We start from the raw sequence: 22084 nt of genomic DNA, 5'->3' as shown, positions 1-22084 counted from the left end.
TCCTCTCACTATAATGATCACAGAATCAGCTCTAAGAATCAAATGAGGAGTCATTTCCTTAAGTGTTTTCCAAGACAGGAAGGAATCCACACTCCTGCTGGCTACTTGGCTGCGAGCAGGAGTGTGTTTTGACTTGCAGGAGTCCCCAGAGGAGCTAAATGTAGCTTGATTGACCTGCCTCACTACTAACTTGTCTAGCAGAGCTTTCTCATTTTTGCAAATAGTATTCTCCTGCACCTATGCCTACAACTGTTTTGGTATGTACAATGCTCTGAAAACACACAGTTGTGCAGCTCTAGAAGTCTAGCACAGGCAGTATGCCCTGCTGCACACGCAGACCAGTAGCGTTCATTACAACCATCACTATTTAAGTCATTTTTTTGTTTGTTTTTAAATGAAACAACATTCCATTAGTTTTGCTACCAAAAGTATATCTCAAGAAGCGCCAACCTACCCTCGGTCCTTCACAATTGCCTCTTTTAAGTGGATGTATGTTTCTGGGAAAATGCCCTAAAAATAAACATAGAAATAAAATAAATCACACGATAGCATATGACATGACAAAAATGCATTCAACAGAAAGCAGGGGAAAGGAGTAAGAGCACGATCAGCAGAACAGTAACTGTGACTGACGTTTACTGTTTACCTATAACAAAAACATGTTAGGTCCAGCAGTCCCAGTATCACAGGGAAAAAGACAATCAGGAGCATCAGGTTGCATGCTTGAGCACTATATTTGATTTAGCACCTCAGAGAAGTCAATTCTTTACTTCACTGTAATGACATTCATCTTCCTGTACGAAATGTTGTAAACTCTTGCAAACTATCAGTCATACTCATTTTTCCTTGCTACAAAATATTCTTGGAGTCATTTGTCAAGTTGCCCTGGACCTGTGGTTCTCTAGAAAAGCTCACCACATATGACAGGATTTGTAGAAATTCACCAGTCCCAAGTTTCCTTTATTTAAGGGAAACCTCCTAGGAGTGCTGCAATCCTTTTCTATTTTCTTTTCATTCCCCTTTATGCCTGAAAAATGGAGATGCTGAAGGATGTTACCACATGAGAGGTGCCAGGATTCCTATGGGAAACCAGATTTCCATGCGGTTTTCAGACTGGTTTCACAAACCTCAAGAAGTTTGTCTGAGATCCATGCATGCATAATTTTTGGAATATTTTCCAAGTCAAATCAAAACTCTAATCTCACCATTACATATAACTAATGCCGGATGTGTACAGGTCCAAGACCATAACAATAAAGCAATAAGCTAGTGTATGCAGATAGGCAACAGTCAATTTTGCTACTTTACTACATTACGCACGCTTACAACAGAGGTGTACCCAGTTAATGGTTCTGAAATGTTTAGCTCAAGGGCATTTATTTCTATCGCTAAGGAAAAGGACATAGTGATCAGGAGACCTGCACAATATTAAGACAAGAAATACAGCAGAAGCATAGCAGATTACAGCACCGGATGTGGTCTGGCAAGGTGTGAAATAAAAATTAAGAGTTACTGAAAAGTGAGATCATACCTTCTTAGATTTATTTCGGAGGGTGTATCCTCGGTACCAGCCTGTCAAAGGGAAACAAAAATATATTTATTTCCTATCTACAGCAATTAAAGACACATTGCCATTCGCACCATGTGTCTACTACATAAATCTGTTTATCTTGCTCATTTGAGATCTACTATTGTGAAGACACCTCTGCTCTGTATTTAGAAGGCTTGGCTCCTACAAGTAGGGCAGAAGGGTGTCTCTTCCCACCGTGAACTGACACCCTCACTTCAACTCTGCAGATCCATCTGGGTTGTACTGATAGGGCTCAATGGAATCCGTACTATACATTCTGAAAGTGACAATCCTTGTTCCATAAAGCTTACAAGATATATACACAGCACGGAACTACTGCTATGACCATATGAAAGATGAGGCAGAGAGACACAGGCATGCACACAGAACTACCAGCCCAAGGTCACAGAGCACAGATCTGACAAAGAGAAATACATTCAAGTGCCCCAAGTCCAATTCCATCCCACCCCTTTAAAATTTTCTTTCCTATGAAGTGCATTTTCATCCAAATCATCTTACAGATTGTGCTTGAGTTCCACATTTATCTTCTTCTGTAACTCAGTCTAAAGCCTTCCTTCAAGGGAAGGCTGAAAGAGAATTTTTTATTAGATAAGGCAAAAAAAAGAACCCCAATCCTGAACTGCTTGCCCTGGTACAAATATTGTTTCTCACTATTATACTTTATGAGATCTTGTCAAGATAAGACACGAAGTAGTAACTATGATCCCCAAGACTCAGAAGCATATGCCACTTTCAGATGTAGGTTTCTTCTCTCTTCAGCACCTAGGGTTTGACCAGTATTTTGATTTCAAGGTCACCGAAATGCAAGTAGTATGAAAAAATGACTGTATTTCTTATGTCCTTAAGCCTTGCTTAATGAGCACACAGGAGAGAAGTATAGCTGTGGGCAAGTCACTCCCACTCTTCTTCCACCACCTCCAAACTGTGCGAGACAAAGGGGTTTTTTCTCTCCACCCTCCCCTTTGTCATTTGTCTGGGCTATGTAGGAGCTGTACATGATCAAGCACCCTTTCCACTGGGTGCTTGTTCCTTGCCATAAGCAACAGTTTCCATCCCCTTCAGTCCTCCTGAGTTACTGTAACGGGAAATAACAAACTAAACATTTAAGAAGAAGAATTTGCTCCATTTCAAATGCTGATGTGCAGACATAATGTCCCTTGTATTGTTCTGGGACAGGATGCAAACTTGCACTTTCTCACTGACTCTTAGCCACTAAAAGCATCATTCCAAATGCCAACACCCTCTGCGACCCCAACTCTCAATTAACCATGCTCCTATAGCATCATTTTTTGACCTTTCTCCTAAGGTCCTACTTGCATTGGAACTGAAAACTCTGGCCCTACCACTTAGCAAACATGAAGGGTATAGATTATGGGCTATAATGCATGAATGATGTTCCAAGCTCTCAAGACAGACAACTTCACTGATCCAAGACGATTATGTTCAGCTGACTGGCAGAGGGAGCAGCATCAAGTCGGCAAAGGGATTTAAGGGAATAATCAGGCAAAGAAGAGAGGAGGGGAGGGTCGTGTTTTGGGGTTGGGGTTTTTTTTCCTTTTTCTTTTTCCGCCCAATATATTTATGTATTTAGCAAAGAAGGTTCCATGAAGAACCATGGATCTGAGACCACTCGAGCATAAATTAGAGCTTAGGGTGTTTTTTTTTTTTTTTGTTGGGAGTTTTGGAGGGGTATTTGGTTGGGGTTTTTTTTAAGCACAGCTTTGTGCCCTCTCCCTAGCAATGAGAAGGTGAATCAGCTTCATCCCATAAAAACCCCAATATTCCATTAGTAAGTTAGGAGGAAAGAAGAAATTCCATTCCTTCCACAGGATGAAGATAAGATTATACATTGGTCATGGACCAATAGATAAGGTACTGGATTAGGGATGAGAAGATTTAGGTTCTATTTTTATCCAAGTTGTAATTAATTGGATGGTCAAGTACAAGTTATTTACGGTGTGACACAAAGCTCATGGAATTTAACAAGAATATTTTCCCAGTGATTTCAATTCCATTTGACACAGTCTCTCAGCCCTTCTATACCACAGCTTCCTCATATTTAAAATGGCCTCTTGGCATTAACCATATTCCTGTAAAATATTTTGCAATCATTGCATAAAAGCATGTTCTGTATTATTATGCAAAACTATTTCAGCAAGCATCTCACGCAATTTTTTTCAGAATTCTGATCCAATTTTCAATAATCTTATCCATCATTTTAAAAGGAACTAAAGCTTTTGGCAGTGGTCAATTGATTACTTGATTTCCTTTAAAACAAACAAACAAACAAAATCTACCTAAAGCTTCAGAGGAATGATAGACTACTTAAGTGCTTCTCTTGAGTATCTTCCCCAAGCAGAGACGTGCTAAATGAAAAAAGGCTTTTCAGTTGAAGATGACATGGCAAATTTCAGCTACTACGAAACTCTTTCAAACTGAAGTATGATTAAGAATGCAAGGATAGCAGACTGAATCTTGCAAAGAAATGTCATGAAGTTTGGGTTTGGTTTTTCTTTTTTTAATGGAACACAGGTCCTCAACTTTACCTTTCATTAAATAGATTTTATGCAGTATGTAAAAGACCAGAAAATCTAAGAAAAATTACTCAAATTACAATAGTTTAGACAATGAAAAGTTATACGTAGTGATGCAATCCCAGGTCACGTGCTTAACCACAAGGTCTTTGCACCTCTTCCACTGTAGTGTACTGTCTCTCAGTACCACAACATACACCACTGCACTACACTGAAATAAAACAAGGGATTGCTTCATTTACCTAGAGCAGTCAGAGGAAAGATAAAAGACTGAAACTAGGAACAAATTCAATGCAAACTTATTTTCGTCAGGAGAAGAAACCGATCAGAATCACGGTATGCAAGCACACATTCCTTCTGTCTACAATTTGGCTATTTCCCACAGCTTGCATGAAATAATAATATATACTGCAGATTAGAAAAGATTCCCCTAGCAGAAATGTATCCTCCCCAGCTCACTATTCAAGGACAGATTCCCAGAAAGTAAACCTTGCTCTGAAACAGCCTTCAAAGTATTGGACGCAGCAAGTTTCCTTCTTTTCTTGGATTTTGCAGCATATGCCCAGTCTTGACAATATTTGGCAAACAACAGGATAAGCACACACGACTTACCTTATTATCAAGTGGAAAAAGTAATTTTGTATAAAGACCTCATGCCCTTCTGCAAGCAGCCAGCCAGAGAAAGGGGGGAAAAATAAAATACCTTGCTTTGCAATTTACAACAGCGTATCATGACTAAGACACGCAAACTAACAAAACCATGCTCTGCAGAGGGTATAAAAGTATTTGTTTTAAAGGGAAGGTAAGTCTAAGAAAACGGGTATCCTCCAAATCTTCATATATAATAAATACACGATGACGTTCCAAAGCATGCTTGAAGCCCAACCAAGAAATCTCAAAAATTATTTAAAATCAGTCTCAAAGTAGAACACTGAATGTGCAAATTTAAACTCTACCTACAGTGCAAACCCCACTTACAACTGCACCTAACGGCAGATTGACAAAGATGCAGTGTGCCACAATCTTCATTTTCCCAGAGTGAAGGGAATGCTGCACAGTCAGACTATGGCATTATTCAACCCAATAGCAGAAAGCTCTTGGGTTGTTCCTATACGGATTCAAGCTGCATTGGACAGCAGGGCATTATAGCTTGTACTAGAAATATTTGAAAGCCCTACTTTAAACTGCTCAGTCTGTGGCTTCAGCTCTGACAACCTTCACTGCAATGTTGTGTACTTTGTCCAGGTTGAAGCTACCATTTACAGGGATGATCACCCTTCGATGAATCCTTGACATAGGCAAGCTGCCCTCCAGCAATATGGACAATCCGACACGTTATCACTCCCTCATCTTCTTTTGCTCACTCAACAATCCAAGCCAAACTCTGTAGTTGTAACTGGGACTTACAGAACATTAGGCAAAGCACCTGTTTAGAGCATGGGAAAAGAAAGCTCTACTAACAGAAATGCAACACCAGAGCCTCACCCCAAATTTGGCCAACTTTCCAAGGACTTCCAGCCTTTGCAACAGGTCTCTAACTCCTGACAGCATGCGCTAGCATAAATGAGCAAGGATTTTGCAATTTAAAGGTGCTTTCTTTCATTGCGAGACCATTAGGCAGCACAACAGCAGCACCTGACTGCAGGCACTCCACCTGAAAGAGTCTGCGAGACACTATGGCCTGTGGCAAAGCCACATAACATTAAGAAGTTGGCAGAGCACAGAGGCCTGCACCAAACTGCATCCACACCTTCTGGCTTGCACTTTAATTCACTTCATAGGTCTCTGCTTCTCACACACCTCCCCCAGTAGCTTAGCTCTATCAGTGTTATGTCTCTCAACTGTTCAGACAGTTGAGAGTCAGATAACATTTATTGTTAACGCCAAAACCCAGCACAAGCTTCAACCTTGCTGTCAAGGAACAAACTGCACTTCAATTCTTACAGACAGAGTGGAGCCAGCCAAAACCCCAGCTGCAGAACACAAAGAGCTTTCAAGTGAGGGCTGTTTGATTACACAGAGAGCCTCCACTGACCAGGGCTGAGGAATGAATACCTGCTGACTTCGACCAGGAGGAAAAAGGAGGCATGTTCTAGGTGACTGGCAGAGCGGGAAGTGAAATGTGGTGCAACAGCCCTGAGAACCTTCTGGCAACTCACAAAAGATGCTCCTGTGCAGCCTGAGGTAGGGAACAATAGTAAGGAGCAAGATTTTCCAAGTGGCTATTACCATTGCATGAGTGTCCCTGGACAATCCTGAAAAACTCCCTCTTAATTCCCTGAAGAATGTTACCGATAGCCTAAGGAACGCCCTCAGCCGGAGCTGCAGGGATAACTTACACCGACTGAAAAAAGGACGTCACAAGGCATGTCTGAGCCTTTCTTCCTGCAAAGCCAATGCCCTGGTTAAATGGAACCTTCTTCTAAACTGAGACTTGTGTATCCAGATAAGAACAGTGATTATTGGAACAAAGCCCCACTTTTATCAGACTGGAGTTGTATTTGGAAGTATACATCATTAGCATGAGAAGAAACAGAAAAAGCTTCTTGTGAGAACACTAATTCTCAAAAACACAACCCACAGGTATCTGGAAACAAAGCTGAAAGCTGACATCCCAAGAGAAAGAAAAATAGATACAATAAGACCTGAGAACTTCTTCCCAAGCAGACAGAATATCAGAATTTGGAGTTTTAAAGATGAATTTATGGGAAATAAGACCAGATCCACAGCAGACTTACCATCTCAGAGACAATCTGCATCTTTTCCTTTAGGTTTACAAATGTCTGGCCTGAATTTTTGGCTGGTCTTTTCAGGAAAAGTATTTAGTTGTACTGCAGCAATTCCTAGGTACCACAGTCACAAATTGGGATGCCACACTGATGGCTCAGCATATGAAAATAACCAAAATACATTCACTTTCCCAAACAATTTACAATCAATCTTCTCAGGCTGAAGTTCCAAACTGGGACATTTCAGGTAAAAAAAAAAAACAAAAATGGATGCCATTTGGGTATTCATTTCCTATTCCTGACTGTTTCTCTGTTAAACAGCTGAGTACAGACCAAGTAGTAGGATTAAACAATGATGTTGATTAAAAAAAAAGAGAAAAAAAAGAAAGAAAGAAAGAAATACCACAACATTTTGGGAAGTACAAGATGCATGCTCTTCATGAGGGCAATTTTTATCCCTGACACTCCCTCTCCCTTGTGTCTATTTGCAAAACCAGTTCGTAAGTTAGTACTGTTACATACAGATTTTTTTTCCCTTTCTCCCCACTCTTACACCCCCTGCCAAACACACTCGCCACTATCACACACATCAGTGTAAAAACACACATCAGCAACATAATCTGCTTTGACATGTAGGAACTGGCTGGCTGTTTCCAGTGTCAAGGTCAAAGAGAAGAGGAAAGAGAACAATTGGCCAAGAACAAATTGCTAAACAAGCAGCTTGCTGTTCCCAGCAGAGGCACTAAAGAGTTTTTGCACGCTGAGTCTTTTTCAAACTGATGCCGCTTGTAAAAATGATTGAATTTATATTTTGGAAAGAGTATCTGAAGTAGTGACTAGCACATTCTCTAAAATAATTAAATGGCTGTGTTCCACTCCTAACATTGAAATCTTCATTAAACAGTCTAGTTTAGTAAGTAGATATGAAACACACAAGTGTAATTTTCATGTTGTTTAAAATCGGAATTTTGTTTTCCGTTCTGCAAGATGTTTTTACATTAAGGTATGTATTATGAAAAATTTCTCAGTAAAGTACTGGGAGAAACAGCCTAAAAAGGGCATGGAAGCTCCGTAACTGGAGACTTCTTAAAACATATAATGGCAGTTCGTGATATTACGGCTTCAACCAACATTACTTTTGAAACAATTAGACCTGCCCTCTCCTTTTCTTTCATCCACTGCCTCTGTTGTCTCAGATCAAAGAACTAATTCAGGTTAAAAGCTACTTTTAGAAAAGTTATTATTATTTTCCAGCTGGATCAGTTCATCACATGACTATACAAGCACTTGGCCTGGGAGAAGGAGGAGCCAAGGTAAACAGGTGTGGTATGAAAACGGGAATGAGCAGCCAGAAGTGTTTCTTTCTCTTGCAGTGCTGCCTTGAGATACTAGTGAAATCTTACCTTGACAAACCTCTGCCAGGAACAGCATAGACATGATTGCCACTTCTGTACTTTATGCATTTTTAACACCATTTTAAAAGTAAAGTGCATACAGCAAACACTACATAGCAAGCTTTGTGCTTTTGGGCATATCAGAAGTTTCAAATCTAGATCTGAAGTTTGTATTATTTAAAAAAAAAAAAACTTGATTTTTTTACATTTACTTTCAAAAACCACTACAAAGTACTTGGAAGTGATCTGCAACCTACCTTCATACATCTCCAAAATGTGAACAGTATCGCCAACTTGCAAGGAGAGCTCCACATCTTGAACAGCATCGTAATTGTAGATTGCTAAAAAGGGGAAGGCGGGGAGAAAGAGATGAAAAACACAATGTGAGGCAATTAGATTTTGAAATCTGGTATCATGGCACCTGCCAAAGGCAGAATATGATTTTGAAAAAGCACTATAAAGTTACTAAGCTATGCCGTGTATATAATACACCGGAAAAGTATGTAGCATATCTACTTCCAGATTGTATCATCATTTCCTGCAAGGATAAAAAACATTATTCTTAAGAGCCAAAAAGTTTGTCTTTTACCTTTAAGAATACAGATCTGTGACTATATGAAGAAGCTGCATCTTCCCACTCCCACTGACAACATGCCCAGCAAAGGTTACTGCTACCTCAGCCAGAGGTTATGGATCAATTATGCAATTGTAATTTTTTATTAGCATTTCCCAGGACCAACCACAATGTAGCGCTCACAAGCACTGGCAAAACACCACAAATTGGATGTCATAAGACAAAATGCCACTATTCTATACTAAACCCCTCAGACTATTTGCTACTAAAGGCTCTTCCCAGACAAGAACCAATCTTAGCACAAAAACTTGAGATTCTCTGCAAATTTAATCCCTACCAAAGACAAAGCTAATCTGAATGCTTATCGGATTTCCAGTGGGAATAGGATTAAGTCCAGAAGCCCACGCTTCTAAACTGCCTTTTCTCTGGAACTTTCTTGAGGTGCGCAGTTTCACTGGGCAAAGCAGAAGAGCCCTCCCTAGAGTTGCTGGAGGCTTGTCAAGATGAGAAAGCTTAATCTGAATTTGCTTTCAAACCTATGCAAGTAAGAAGACATAAAGCAGTCAGGAAAATGCTTTGCCATGGTTCAATGAATTGATCAGCTAAATCAGAAGAGACCACTCCTCTACCAAAATGAGATTATCTTATTTATTTAAAACACTGGTTTAAGTACAGATCACATCTTAAACGCAGCAATGCAATCTTCTCACACACATAAGTCTCATATTTACATATCCAAATCTGTTCCCAAGCAAATGCACTAGTGAAGCAAGCACAATGTTTATTTTTAAGAAGGCAAATAAATCATGCAAACATTTTCAGGGGGCTCTGGGAAAATTCTTCAGACTTCAGAGGGTTTCTGTTTGAAGAACTCTCTCTGAAAATTAAATAAATAAATAAATTGAACTTTTGTGTCAGGAAATTCGCATCAAATGCCTACCATTTCCGTCAAGATGAGGTATATTGCCTCCTGGCAAGGATCCAGCACAAACAAATGGCTGCGGCTTACCACACCGGAAATTATCTCACATATACTAGCTTTCTTTAAAATATTGTAACTATAAATAATCCAACAAAAGTAGGCAGGCAATGTGAATTCCCTGCAGTATCCAAAATAGACCCTGATCACAAACAGATACTTATTTTCTTCTGCTGCAGGGGCAGTGTTTGTTCCCAGTGGCCCTAATTCATGCCTACCGTAATGTCAGTGCCCGCAGAGATACACATAGAGTATGCACTGAATCTACTACGTTGTTGTGCGGGGGGTTACAGGAATGTTACTGGACTTTTGCTCCTAAGGCACTAGCTGCTTCGACATCCAGTTTCCTCTCCCTCCCCGCAACGGTATTGTAAGCCAAGATATGAAAAACTGACTGGTGATCTGCATATTCAGTTTACACACTTTAAAGGCCCTAGAATACGCCCAAAAGTAAAAATCCCATCGATGTTTCTGCAGAAAAATTGGGATAACGTTTATGGCCAAACACAAACAACAAACATAAACAGGAGTAGATCAGAGTAATCTATTAAGAACTATCTTGCATTGACAGACACTGAGATCACAAACTGACAGAAGAACTGGTTAATATTGTATTTAATTTGGTTAAAAAGAAACCGTTCTGATGGATATAGAAAATATTTCTGCAAGGGCTCGCAGAGGTCAGTAAAAAAGTGCAGTGCCCGACCCAAAGGAAAGTAAACTCCCTGTGGCCATGCCTTCTGTGCAGTAAACCTGCCAGATCACTAATGTTAAGCAGGGATGTTGCAAGCCGTTACTTGGATGGGACACCTCCAAATCTCCCCAGGGTGCAGCAGGAAGCGGTGTGGAGGGATAAAACAGTCCAGGCTGCCTTCGGAGTCACTGCCAAACTGTTGGCCCATAACATGCTACGGGGACACTACACAGGAGGTGTCATTCCTCAGGTGAAGTCCAGGCATCAAGCGGTCTACGGACATCAGTAATCCCACAGCACTGTCAACAGAAGATTTAAAGCAGAGCATCTTAGCCAATTTCTAACTTGGCTGATTACACTCTGTCTACTAAAGTTTCCTCCTGTGGTTACAGCTGGACTGCCTTACTTTGTCTCAAAATGCTGTTTGGGATTCCTGGTTCATGGCTGTGCTCACCACGAGAAATGGCTGCTGTTCAGAAACGCACATGTGCTTACATGTATAGGGATTCCTACACACAATTTCTAGATGCCTTGGGTTTCTTTCAGAAAAACAGACATTATATAAATACAAGTATGTATTTTTCCATAAATTGCTGCTTTAGCTTCAGACAAAAGCAGTCTGAGCAGCACCAAGTGTCTAAGAGAAAGGTGGGCGGGCATCAGACAAGCCTTTCTTTTGAGAACACAGACAGTTAATTCAAAACCAAAGAGCACAACAGCCACAAGGAGAGGGAGAAGTGAACACTGCAATTCCCCTCCCCTCACCAAAGATCACAGCAGCCACAAGACAGAGAACTAAATATTGCAGCTCCCTTCCCTCCTCCTTCCCTGCTTTACCAGAAAGGTTTCAGGTCCCAATGTGTAGCATTTACAAGTTAAAGGAACACACTTCTGTCACTACACATCAAAAAAAGGCAAGATGTGTAGTATCTTGCTTTGCTTGATTGAATTAAGCAAGAACAGAGGGCCACTGTATATAAAATCTCCTACCCAATGGTTATAAGCAAGGGTATAAAAGACAAATTGCTGGCATATTTTCCCTGGGAGCTTTACTGTTTGCAAGAGATGCTTCCTGCTGCTTGAAGTCAGTCCTGTCCGAAATAGTCCATCTGCAGTTATTTGAACTGCTTAGCCTCTTTTTCATTGTGTGTATTTAATGTGACCTCTTTCAGACTTAAAAGAAAAAGCAAGCTGCATATAACAAACATGGTTATGGCACAAAAAAATGAAAATCTTTCATATAAAATCCTGACTGCAGCTAGGAAGAAGGCGGGGGGGAACCAAACAACAGAGACTTTTGTCCCCAAATTTGCAGGAATATCTGAAATTAAGTCTTTTCCCTTCAGTTGAGATTTTGTTCTCGAAATTCACTTTGCAACAGTGACTCTGTTCCTTTTATCATCCTGAATGAAAAGCAGCACTGAAGTCTCACAAATTTAATCTAAATAAAGATGAGATGGAAAACATGATCCATAGGAAAGAGATACTGGGTTTGGTTTAATGATAATAGTCCTTGAGTATCACTACAAGCAACGTATCACATTATTTAATCTACATGAAGGCGTTTCCCCAGTTTGATTAGCGGAAAGTACGTTTAAGAAACAGATTTTTTAACAATGCATCCAGCCTACGGAATTCATTAGGAGGGAAGGTCACAGGAGTCAGTATTAGGGCTGGTTTGAAAAGAGCAACAGATAACTTTATGACCGATGACAACAGCCAGAATCATGTAGGTGAAGATAAAGAGAAGCAATTTTCATGCTTCAGGGCAGAAGGCGATACCTCAAAATGGATCAGGAAGGAACTCTAAAGGCATTGCCCAACTGGGCGTGCACGCTGGATGTCAGGGGATACACTGCCCTGTTCTGAAGCACCAGGCCAACAGTCATCACCAGAAACAAAGGCTACACGAATGGCAAAGGAAACCTGAGATAGCCTGGGCTTTCCAGGGTAGCCAGGGCTCTGAGTAACAGCTAACGGTGAACTGGAAGCTTCTGAGAAGGCACAGTTTGATGTGCGCTGGCACATGGCAGTATTATGATGGGAAGAGCAGGTTTAGTTATGTCACTCCCTCCACTTGTACGAAGGCACAGGATAAGTCACAGCACACATTCCTGATCTCTGAAACACCAGACAGTGGCACTTAAAACAGTAAGAAGCCTCAATGTCATGCACGGGGCAGAAAATGAGAAGCACCAGAATTATATTAAAAAAAAAAAAACCACAAAACACAACACCAAAACATACTCTGAAAACCCACAAAACTTCACTTTGTCCAAGAGTCCTAGGAGAAGCCTCTAATTTGTGAAAGGTCTGTCAGCAACTCATTGAGCCTGATCTAGCTTTAAGTGAAACCAGTGGGAGTTTTGGCATATGTTTCCATGAAAGCCAAAATAAGTCAGGCATATTTCTTCAGTGCCTACCAACAACATTCATTTGGAATGAAGGTGATGGTGCAGTCAGCTCCAATGCCACGTACACATCTGGGCGCACTGTAAAGGGCCAGTACACATCTGGACAAGTGATCTCCTGCACTAATGCAGCGTCTTTCACACAGTACCACCAATGCATGCTAGAAAAGTAGCAGTTGTTTTCTTTTGCATACAGAGAAACTGAGGACAGAAAAACTGAATGTTAGACTGTTCATATACAGCATATTCAAAGATGAAAACCAAATACTAATTCCTAGACCCATTTTAACCACAAGACCATAACTCATTTTCAAGACCATTCTAAAAGTGAAACTCAGCTAGAACGGCTGAAACTAAAGTGAATGAGGCAGGAACTGTCACATGCTATTTTGTGTGTAATTCAAAGCACAATGAAATGGAATCCTTTCCTCAATAACTTGTTTGAATGCATTTGAAATTGGGATTATTGGCCTGAAAAACACAGCCACTGCAAGATCCATTATCTCTAACTTGGCTCAAAATAACCACCCCTCCACCCATTAGAAAGACATGATAACCGCTTCCAAATACCATGTCCCACTTCTCTGAAGTCTGCCCTCACCACTATCTGATAGGAGAGGGCTGTGCCTTGCTTCCTCTGAACAAAGAATCACATTCAGTGCTGTTGCAATAACCAGACTTCATCTCATTACATCTTTCAACTGAAGAGTCAAAAACTATTGTATGGAAACAGAAGTATGCGCTTTTTATGCTGCAACAACCCTGTATTAAGAAACGGCATTTATGCCGGACAGCCCCATTTGGAGAAGCCTGGTATGCTATCTGTTGCCAAGATATAACCAAAAAAACAGTGGCTTTATTTAAAAAACAAGGAACTGCCCAAGGAATTAATTCTTAATAGGAACAAAGGCTTTTTGATGTTTGAGCAAAAGCGTTCTTGTAACTTCCCAGGAATTTGTGTCTGAAAAATTGAGAATAGCATTATCAAGATTTATATGTCAGACTACTTCAGAAAAAAAAAGTCAGTCATGGTTCAACACTGTGAAACATACACATTAAGTGATTGTTATTAAAAAAAATTACTACTCCTGCATTGGTTGATGCTGATGTTCAGTCCCAATTCTACACAGTTTCAAGTGACTACTTAGCATTTTTAATGCAAATAATCCAGAATAACAGGATTACGTGGATGAAAATGCTTTAATTAACAGCCATCATTAGGCTTCAAACATCTGATGAGCTAGAGGTGAACCTTTAACATCTTGTATACTTACTGTTTCAGGCTGACCTCATACACAGGAATACACTTGGAAGGACTTTTACTTATCCTCAAAATTTTTAAACTGCATTATCTTAAAAATGGGCATTAAATCAACTGAGAAATTATAGTCTGCCTGTGCGGGAGTATATGGCATGGCCTTTCTTATCTAGATTCTGTAACTGTCAGTTTCTATACTCATTCCTTTCTGTTGAGAACCATGAGAAAAGCAGGAAGATCCTCACTGTCCTCAACATGTTTCCAACACTTGCAGTGACAACCCAAGCCTATTCCAATAACCAAATTCAGTAAGGGTGTTACCCGCTTACCTGCTGAGGACAAGGAATTGTGTTTGCCAGATGCACTGTTGATCAAGTCTACTATAATTTTTCTGATTTCCTCTGAATAACAGGAGCATTATCCTGGAGATGGGATAGGCAAATAATCTAAGGTTTTGCAGAGTCTGTCCTGCACAAACAGTCTAAATCAAACTGATTGCCAAATTTGGGACTGGGGCAGATTTTCCTCTTTCAGTCATGCCATCATCAACTTTTGGATATTCCTGTCTCTCCATCACAGACTGGATCAGATTCTAGGATCAACAGTTTAATCTCTTAAAGCCTGGATTGCTTTAGAAAAAAACGATTTAACAACCTCAGCCCATGGGAATATGGATGGCTTCACAAGTGTTACACAAGTGCTCCAGCTAGATGATCTAATGGTCTCTTATGGCTTTAAGCTCTACAGACTAAAACCACAGTCAGTTCCACAACAATGCTCTGGAGCAAGAGCAGACCCAGTGACAAATTATCCCATGTATTTTAATTAGGACTTCTTAGTAGATTCACATCAGGCAAACTGAGATGATTCAGAACTGTTGAAGCAAGAGACATACTGATTATAAAGGAAAAAGAAGTAATCTCCATCTTTTCATGTCTACAGAATTCCCATTAGTCATCTTCCCCTCAATTATTTATTTCAAAGTGTTTATACCACAGTAGCTGTATGAAAATGAGATTCTGTTCTCAGAGACCTTCTCTACTGCAATACAGGACAGAGATGTACATCCTAAACATACACTGATTTGGATACCAGTGATAAGGTCATTACAGCAATTAGCTGTTTTGTCTCTCTGTAAGTGTACCTGGGGTAGAAGCAGCCAAACTGTAGCTGCTCCTGTGATCTAACCACTCAAAAACTCTCTGTAATACTGATGAGACTTTACAATAAGTTTTCTGATGACCAGTGACTTTCCAGACTTACGTTTATGTCAGTGGCTAGCACAGTGAGACTACAGTGCCTCGGGTACAACATTATGGCATAATACCACACGGTTTGCTGTATACGAGCGGATATAACACTTGGAAAAATCCTGAAATCTTTCTGTCACTAAGTGCATGTTTTAAAGTAGCTCCACGTTTTGCCCAGATGGAAGAACTCTGAAGCCTCAGCCCCTCTGCCTCCTCCCCCGAACTAGGCCATGGAAACCAACAGCAAAGAAAAACCTACAGTAGGAAAATCCCAAGAAAACAAGTCTCTCCAAATACACTTAGGCATTCATATAGAAACCCTGGGCAAAACCTTGCTACGGTAGAACCCACTACTACTAACCACCACTTCACCCCCTGACTAAAGAATCAATTCAGAGCTTCTAGGATTTGCAATAATCTGACCTCAAAAGTTCTGCACTCTGACCTCAAAAGTTACACGAACACCCCCATTTCCACAAGTCCAATCTTCCCTTCTGCCCATCTCAATGTGAAGTTTAAAGCCCTGCTGTTTTTACACATGCAGTCATTTTCTAAACCGTTTGCCTGGAAACATGTACCAGAATAACGCACAGCAGAGTCACAGTACGTAATAGTAAACATGCATTTTATTTTACACATGGGTAACGCAGACACAAATCGTTAGCTGTGTAATTTTCTTTACTAGGCTCTCTACTTCCTTTTATTATTTTCACTCTAAAAGGCCCTTAGGGATTTTAAGCTCAGATAAAGAATTAATCTACATTAGTTGTCTCAGCTTATGTCTGGAGTAAGAGGGAGTGCTATGAACCAATGCAGGTATAAATCAGTACTAGTCATGTAGGACCCAACCTGCTTCCTGAATATACTACACACAACTTAATCCAATGCTTGATAAAAAAAAAAAAATTCCTTCAACTAGACCTGTACTTCCAGTCTCCTTGGAACATTGTGCAATGTCCACTTTTGCACATACACCGATGGGAAAAAAAAAAATAGCCTAGCCACTCTTCTTGACAATTCATACATTTGTAAATATATCAGGTTGCCTTGATACATCTTTCTACAGTAATAACTTATGGTTTTCTGCAAGATTACCCAGGCTGTTGTTTAGAGGAATGCCTTTAGCTTTTGTTCCCCCTGCACTAGCCTCCTTTTACTCTGTGCAGTCAGTGAGAATGGTGCCCACTTAACAGTGTTCAAACATAGAAAGGGAAGATAAAATAATGAAGTGTTAGCCACAGTGTAAAACAGTTTTTAAGGCTACAGTCATGTTTCGTGTCTGGCTGATTCAAACTAAACAACACGCAATAGCACGTCAGTGTTCAAGTGGAACGAGCAGATGCAGGAGTACCCAACTTGGAACTCACATGCCGAAAGCAGCTTCCAAGTGCAAAAAGATGACAGCACACTGCTTGTTGGGTCTGGAAAGTGGTCCTTGACTTAATGGTTCTCAATCCAGCTGCTGGAAGATCTTGCAGTTTCATCAAGCCAACCTTCCTGAACCAGAAGAAAAGCAGCCAGTGACACCGAAGTGCCATTCCTGTTTTAGCGGTACTCGGTTCTGAGCCGTATAAAGTTGGCTCAGGGAGAAAAGGTGCAGCAACAGCTGCCTGTGTTGTTATTACTACTGTGCTACAGAGAAACCTCAGATCCTGGTGCTATCAAAGCTGCATCTTTTACCAGCTCTAATTTCACAAAACACAGCTACCTAGCATGTTTAATTACTTCATTCATCATTACCAAGATACACATTCAACTGCTTTCACTGTGGCACACTGACCTTCCTAACATGCAGGATACAAGATGAGACTTCTCCTTTTCGTCCACTGGCGAGGCTACAAGAACTAGATACCATAATGACAGATAGCTTATAGATCTTATTAGGTTAAAGGGTGCTTGGTATTATTGTAAAGTGCGTATCTTCCAAGCCCTGCAGGTTTATTTTGCCTCTTTGAAATCTGAGCAGTAACATCTAGCCTGAACGATTAGTATTCTCCCAAAAATATATTAAATCATAGTCTTGTCCTTTGGAGCAACAGTCCTAACCCCATAACACTGTTTCAACTATCAAACGACCACAGAAGTGAACAGTTTTGCCACTGGCTTTAGCTGAATCAGAATCTGGTTTGTATTCAGGTTAGCCTATTGATATCACAGGAATTAAATAAACTTAAAATATTATGCATCTTCTCTGTATTGTACATTTTGGAGAAGGAGACTTGGAAGAGAATGGGCACATAACCACTCTTTGGGTTGTCCTCTACAAAAGAAGGGATTCACACCTAGAATCTTCTGAGCATTGTGGTACTTACATTCCAGTTTTAACAACTGCATATACCTGCTAAAGGTTTGAAATCCAGTTTTCACAAAAGTAACCTCTGATTTGGAATGTTGCCATTTTTATGGCCTGTGAAGAAACAGATGCTCATTTACAATATGCATACAATTGCAACTGAATTTTACCAAGTCTGTCTGTAATCACCATTTTTTCCTCCAAGCCTGCAAATGTGCAACTTCTGTTTGGATACATTAAGTACAAGAGTAACTTTTGCAATGACATTTTCAAGCAGACTTTTAAAAGAAAAAAAACTAAAACCATCACTTGATAAATTGGACTACTCAGCTAATTCCCAACTTGAAAGCGTGTGGCACTTTCAAAAGAATTAAGTGAATTTGCCACTGGCTTTAAATTACTGTCCTAGTTCTTACTGGGCAAAACATCAGAGGAAGTAGAAAGAAAACTTGGAAATACTACTGTACAGAACTGTGAGTGTTACTATCTAATGAGTTTTTCTGTATGCATTACTTCCAGAGGGAGTGAGGGTGGAGAGATGAGAGGAGGTCTAACGAGTAAAACGCTTGAGCATGGAGTCCAACTGTGCCTACAGGCTAGTCTTCACCGTAAAGCTCACGCAAGTTAAAACTTTAGCATTGTCTCTTGCTAGTACCACACCTACACATACCAACATTAAACTCAAGCTGATAGACCCACAGAGAACATAAAGCTAAGGGATCCCATTTCATCAGCTGCAAACATAACCCACCAGAATTACTGCCGTAAAAGTTTGTACAAGTGTTCTCAGGACTCCAACACCTTCCCCTTTCCATCCATGTGCTCAGGAGGAGACAGACAAGCTCGCCCACAATCTGCATAAGAATTCATAGCATGGCTTGGCCCACTGCTTTTTAAGAAACTTGGGATATGCTGCCAAAAACTCTACCTCCACTGGATAGCAGCTCTATGGAAACTAGCACTTGAGCTAACTCATGCTGGCAGGGCTAACACAAGTAGAATTTCTAATATGCATAACCATAGGGATTTCAGTTGGCCTCTGTACCTTCGGTCCTTCTCATTCAACATGGGCTTCGTAGCAGATTACTCTCCCATAATGGATGCCTGTGGTTTCATTGATTCATGTTTGCAAAATGACACGGGTCCCAATCAGAGACCTGGCACTGCATAGCGTGATACGGTTTCACATTTCCAGAGACCTTTAATTCCAAAGCATTTTAATCTTGCCACCTATCTCAGGTAACAAGCAAATGGCAAACAGGGGAATAGTGTTGAAAGGAAGAACAGGAAATCTTGGCTGGGAACTAAGGGTCTTGTTCTGGAAGGAAAAAAGTGAAACAAGAATATTGATCCTTTTGTTGTCAAGAAGAACGAAGAACAACCTACTCCCAAATCTGCAGTAAGCAGATCAGTTTTAGTTAAACCACACAAGATGTAAGGAGATAAATAATTTAGAACCGGGTACCATGCACTGTAGCCTTCCCTTCATTTTCTAGAGCTCCTTTATGCCCTTACATGAAGCTCCATCACTCTGCAGCTTGAAGCACCCTCTACATCGTCAGAGCAACGAGAATGGATGTGCTGCAAGAATCAGGTCTCTAATATTTAAGCTTATCACACTTGCATTTAAAAAAAAAACCCAAGAAGCTCTTTCAGAACTAATTGGACACTATTTTCCCATGACAGTATTAGAACTTTAGAGCTAAAGCTGTAAACTGTTTTATTATTACAGAGGATCAAAGTACCAAGCTTCCCAAGAGCAGAAACTATTAATAATCTCCACCGTTATCTCAATGAACTTTTTGCCCATATTCATCACTTTCCAGAATGAGGTCTACTTTTATTGCAGCAACACCTCCAAAGATTTGAGAGTATGAGATGTGGGCAAAGAATAATCTCCACAGAACAATCACTACTTTTTTTAGATACATTCTGACAAGTGTCAGACACCTATCTGAAAGCTTCAAGAGGCTGCCAGAACAATTCATCCTTTAAACAATGCTCCCCTCTGTTCCTGGAAGATCTTCCTAGGAGGTACAGTCTGTACTGTACCAAAAAGACATTTTTATCATTTAAGCAACTGGTCCAACTAGCACTCTGTAACATCTTCAGTTTTTGAAGGCAATGGTGAACTGGCCACCCAGAAAGTTGTTTAGTAACTCATATTTATTTTCCAGTTTTATTAGCACATGTTTCCTGGCAAATGAACCAAAATTCATTACAGTATTTTAGGCATTCAATCATAAATTAAATGCACTGGATCTGAAAACATAGTCTCTTTCTGGTAGCAAGGGTATAAATGCATTTATGAGTTTGGACTAAGGTAGTTTTAAGCTTGGCCATGGTTGGGTCTTTAACATGCTAGCATAAATAGGATTATTTTTCCCCTAAAAGCACTAATTGAAAGAAATGTCCTACCAGTCAAGTTCAAGTTAAATAGATAAAAAAGGTGACTTTCAATTAAAGAAGCTTTGTCAAGCTTGCACATAGAAATGGTATACATTTTTCAACTTTTGAATGACAGGGAAAGATTATTACACGCTTGTTGCTTCTTGATCAATACACTATTGGTTTCAATTTTTTCATTTTATAAGCTTTTATTGTTTTGGTTTTTATTTCCATAGTTCTTTTCTGCATTTGTGCTACCAAATACAGCCCTATGATGAAAGAGGAACCACAAGAATATGCAAGAGGCTGGTGCAAAATTCAGAACTGGTTGGCACACACAGTGCTAGAGGAAGCTGATACTTACGGACTCTTGACACTTCTGAACAATTAGGCCCACATCTAATCAGGAAACAGCTCAGTCAAAACTCTAGACGGAAACTAGCAGTTCTGGATGCCTCGGGAGAGGATTCAGAGGCTCCATAAAGGGACCTGATTGTTAGCAAGATGAACTGTATGACAGTTCCTAAATATCAGCTGTTAGTGATGCATCAAGGTGGATATCCAAGAGCTAAAAGCACCCAAAAGTCACAAGACACTTCTAGAACTACTGCTTGTCAAAGTAAGAATAAGAAAAGGAATAGTTAGAAGTTTTGCTCATGTCAGCAACGCCTTTGAAGTCCACAGGATTAGTCTCACAGGGAACTACTTAAGGAGTACAGTAGTAAGCACCAAAAGTAAGAGAAGACAGACTCAGGATAATATGGATTAACAAAATCCAGAAAGGATTATGGAAGCAAGAAGTAGCACAGCCAACTTTCACATCAAATAAACTGTAGGTCCAGCAGTAAAAATCGGGGAACTAAATCAGAAATAACTACTTTGAAGATTCAAACCCTTTTGCTGTCAACAATGCCAATTCACTTTTCCCTGCTGAAAGTTTTCTTGGCATTGCCATCAACATGACAAGTTTTAGAAATACCATAATAAAGACAATGAGAGGAAAAAAAAAAAAGAGTAGTCTTAAGAGTGTTTCTATCAATAGAGAGGAAGACAGTCACTTCTGCAGTGGGAATGGGCTCTTCCACCCTTCTAGAGCCCTTGTCAGGAACCTGCTGCACAACAGTGGACTTCAGTTTCAAATCAGAAGCATTCTGCAGGAATGGCAGGCATAAGGCAAGCAGCAACTTGAAACAAATGCAAATTTTGCTCTAATTTGACATGATGTACTACTATCAGTAGTGTGAAACTCTTTTGATTTTGAGACAACTCTGCAGAAAACGTATGAGGTTTGAACATGAAGCCAAGACCTCATGGCCCAGTGTATCAGAAGTTACCACAAATCAAACCATTAGTAAGAAAATCTTATTCTGCAGCAATCTCTTCCTCTCTGATCCTTTGCATTTCTGCTCACATAAATCACAAATGTAGCTGGCAGGCACCGGTTTACATTTGAAAATTACTGCCATTCCTAAGGCATGACGCAGCTGATTGTAACTCAACTACCACATGGTATTTCAACAAAGTAAATAAGTCTTTGCGACAAGAATAGTCCTATGCTCCAGTCCCTCCAGCAGGCAAAAATGTAATGGGCTTAAAAGGCCACCAATAACTATTAGGGGTAATTACCTGTCAGTTTACAAAAAAAATCTATTCAAAAAGAAGAAAAAAACAACAAAATAAAAGATGACAGACTGAAAGTCAAAGGCTGCTATTTGCCACTGTAACAAACAGTTTCTATTGGTAATATGGCTAAGGTATTTTAGCCATAACAAGTGGCTACGCTGCTTTTGGAACTACATCAAATTGAGCCATCACCTTTCAAATAGCCACCTATGTATCTGCATACTTGAAGTGCAAAATGGGAATCCCCGGAATGAGATGTGAAGAGGAAGGGAAAGCTTGGGAATTAAAGTTGCCCAAAAGTTTCTCAACCTTTCCCTCCCAGCCCCTTCCTTGCCTTTAAAAATGCACCAGACCAAAACACTTTCC

The 22084-nt window shown here is 40.1% G+C and overlaps 1 protein-coding gene across 1 annotated transcript in view; it reads right to left on the bottom strand.

Annotated features, from left to right (window-relative positions):
• DOCK5 (dedicator of cytokinesis 5) overlaps positions 1–8584 on the bottom strand; it is a 62161-nt gene extending 53577 nt beyond the window's left edge. Inside the window, exons 1-3 of the mRNA XM_010283191.1 lie at positions 8506–8584; positions 1532–1572; positions 455–510 (exon numbers count right to left, since the gene is read on the bottom strand). Coding sequence (XP_010281493.1) covers positions 455–510; positions 1532–1572; positions 8506–8515 — 107 coding nt within the window. The 5' untranslated portion in view covers positions 8516–8584. The remainder of the gene's footprint in view (positions 1–454; positions 511–1531; positions 1573–8505) is intronic.
• Positions 8585–22084: the final 13500 nt, after the last annotated feature.

This window comes from Phaethon lepturus, unplaced genomic scaffold (assembly GCF_000687285.1).
Source record: "Phaethon lepturus isolate BGI_N335 unplaced genomic scaffold, ASM68728v1 scaffold6193, whole genome shotgun sequence".
Lineage (NCBI taxonomy): Eukaryota > Metazoa > Chordata > Aves > Phaethontiformes > Phaethontidae > Phaethon > Phaethon lepturus.
The sequence above is the reverse complement of the archived record's forward strand: the minus strand, read 5'-3'. Positions and strand labels throughout refer to the sequence as shown.